General features: G+C 59.5%; 1 protein-coding gene across 1 annotated transcript; it reads right to left on the bottom strand.

The window, feature by feature from the left end:
• Positions 1-844: 844 nt before the first annotated feature.
• VOLCADRAFT_36635 (uncharacterized protein) lies at positions 845-1,039 on the bottom strand (the record flags this gene model as incomplete). Its single annotated transcript, XM_002947267.1, has 1 exon — positions 845-1,039. A coding segment is annotated over one exon (195 nt), but the record flags the coding sequence as incomplete, so codon positions are not given.
• Positions 1,040-1,448: the final 409 nt, after the last annotated feature.

Genomic DNA, 1,448 nt, shown 5'->3' with positions numbered 1-1,448 from the left:
GCAGTGTTACACGTGCAATCCCCTACAGGTGCCCGTACCTGCTGCAGCAGCGCGTCCATGAGCTTGAGCACCGCCACCATCACGGTGGTGGGCTGGTGGCGGGGAGCCCAGCTCTCCTGTTCGCTAGAGTCCTGATCAGGAAACAAGGAGAAACCGCAGCAGAGCAATTGAGGACACCAACACAGGTAGTCCCAGGCCGCCGGGGTCATGTCAGCGGAAGCAGCAGCAATACAAAACAGCTGAAAGCCGCGAGCCGCAAGAAGAAACGACACACAGCCACAAAGACGTGCACGAATGCGATTGCAAGCTGCACATTCCTGACCTCCACATGGCCACATGCCCACCCACATCCGAACCACACCAACACACCAACACACACACGTAGATGCGGTAGCACACCTGGTATGCGCGCAGCAAGTCGGGGAACACGCTGACGAAAGTGGCTCGGATCTTGCCCCGGTACTCGAGTATCGGCTGGGCGAGCTGCTCAGCACAGGGGGTAAAACAGTGGAGCGGACGACGGTTAGGTCGAGAGGGCGCCATCAAGGAAATGATGGCAGCGTGCCCATGTGCCATGTGCCAGACCCACTCGTTTATACAGGATCCATCCACGTCATGTTCTCGAAAGGCCTCCTCTCCGGCCAATACATATCGGCGAGACCTATGTTCCTCCCCGCACAGGTTTTCCATTCTCACGACCCGCTTGAGAAAACTGTGATCTCCCTCGCTGATACTGTCCCCTCCCTCCCTTCCATTCCCTCCCCCTCAGCGCCTCCCGCCCCACCCTACCCACCCTGTCCAGCCAGCAGTCCAGCACTGAGCGCCACAAGTCCACCGGTGCCGACATGTACACCACACCGCACCGGCTCACGGTAGCCGGCGAGGCATGCACGATGGAGTCCGTCTCCAGCAGCAAGCTCACGCCGTCCCGCAGTGGCATCATCTCGCCGGAGCTGAGACATAGAGTACGATTGTCGTCCAGTACGGGGTTGAGGCCCTCCACCCAGCGGGTGTCCACGGGGCCGTCCAGCACCAACCAGGCTCGACCCGGATTGGAGCCGCCTGCGCCCCGGCTGCAGGCCTGACGTAGAGCTGCGGTGAGGACACCGTCGGCCCAGTGCTGGTGGGTGGTGTTGTAGGAGCCGTACAGATGACTGGGGCTAACAGCCTGTGGCGGAAAGGGAGGAAGGGCGGGTTAGCGCGCTAGTGGACAAGCCCGGGAATGGTGGCACTTCAGCCAACAACTAGCCGTCTGTTCCGACTAGCTTAACAAAATGGGGGGATAAAGCAATGCCATTCGCAACTCTGGGCATGGCTGAGACTTGCTTTTTTCCACAGTGCGTGACGCGTTGGTGGTTACTGCCGTATGCCGTACCAGGCTAGCACAAAAAGAATAATATAAGTGATCACAGATTCGCGACACAACTGACCGTAACGGTTCCACGCTC

The sequence above is a fragment of the Volvox carteri genome (genome assembly GCF_000143455.1).
Source record: "Volvox carteri f. nagariensis unplaced genomic scaffold VOLCAscaffold_6, whole genome shotgun sequence".
NCBI classification, from domain to species: domain Eukaryota; kingdom Viridiplantae; phylum Chlorophyta; class Chlorophyceae; order Chlamydomonadales; family Volvocaceae; genus Volvox; species Volvox carteri.
This window is presented reverse-complemented; position numbering and strand designations above follow the sequence as displayed.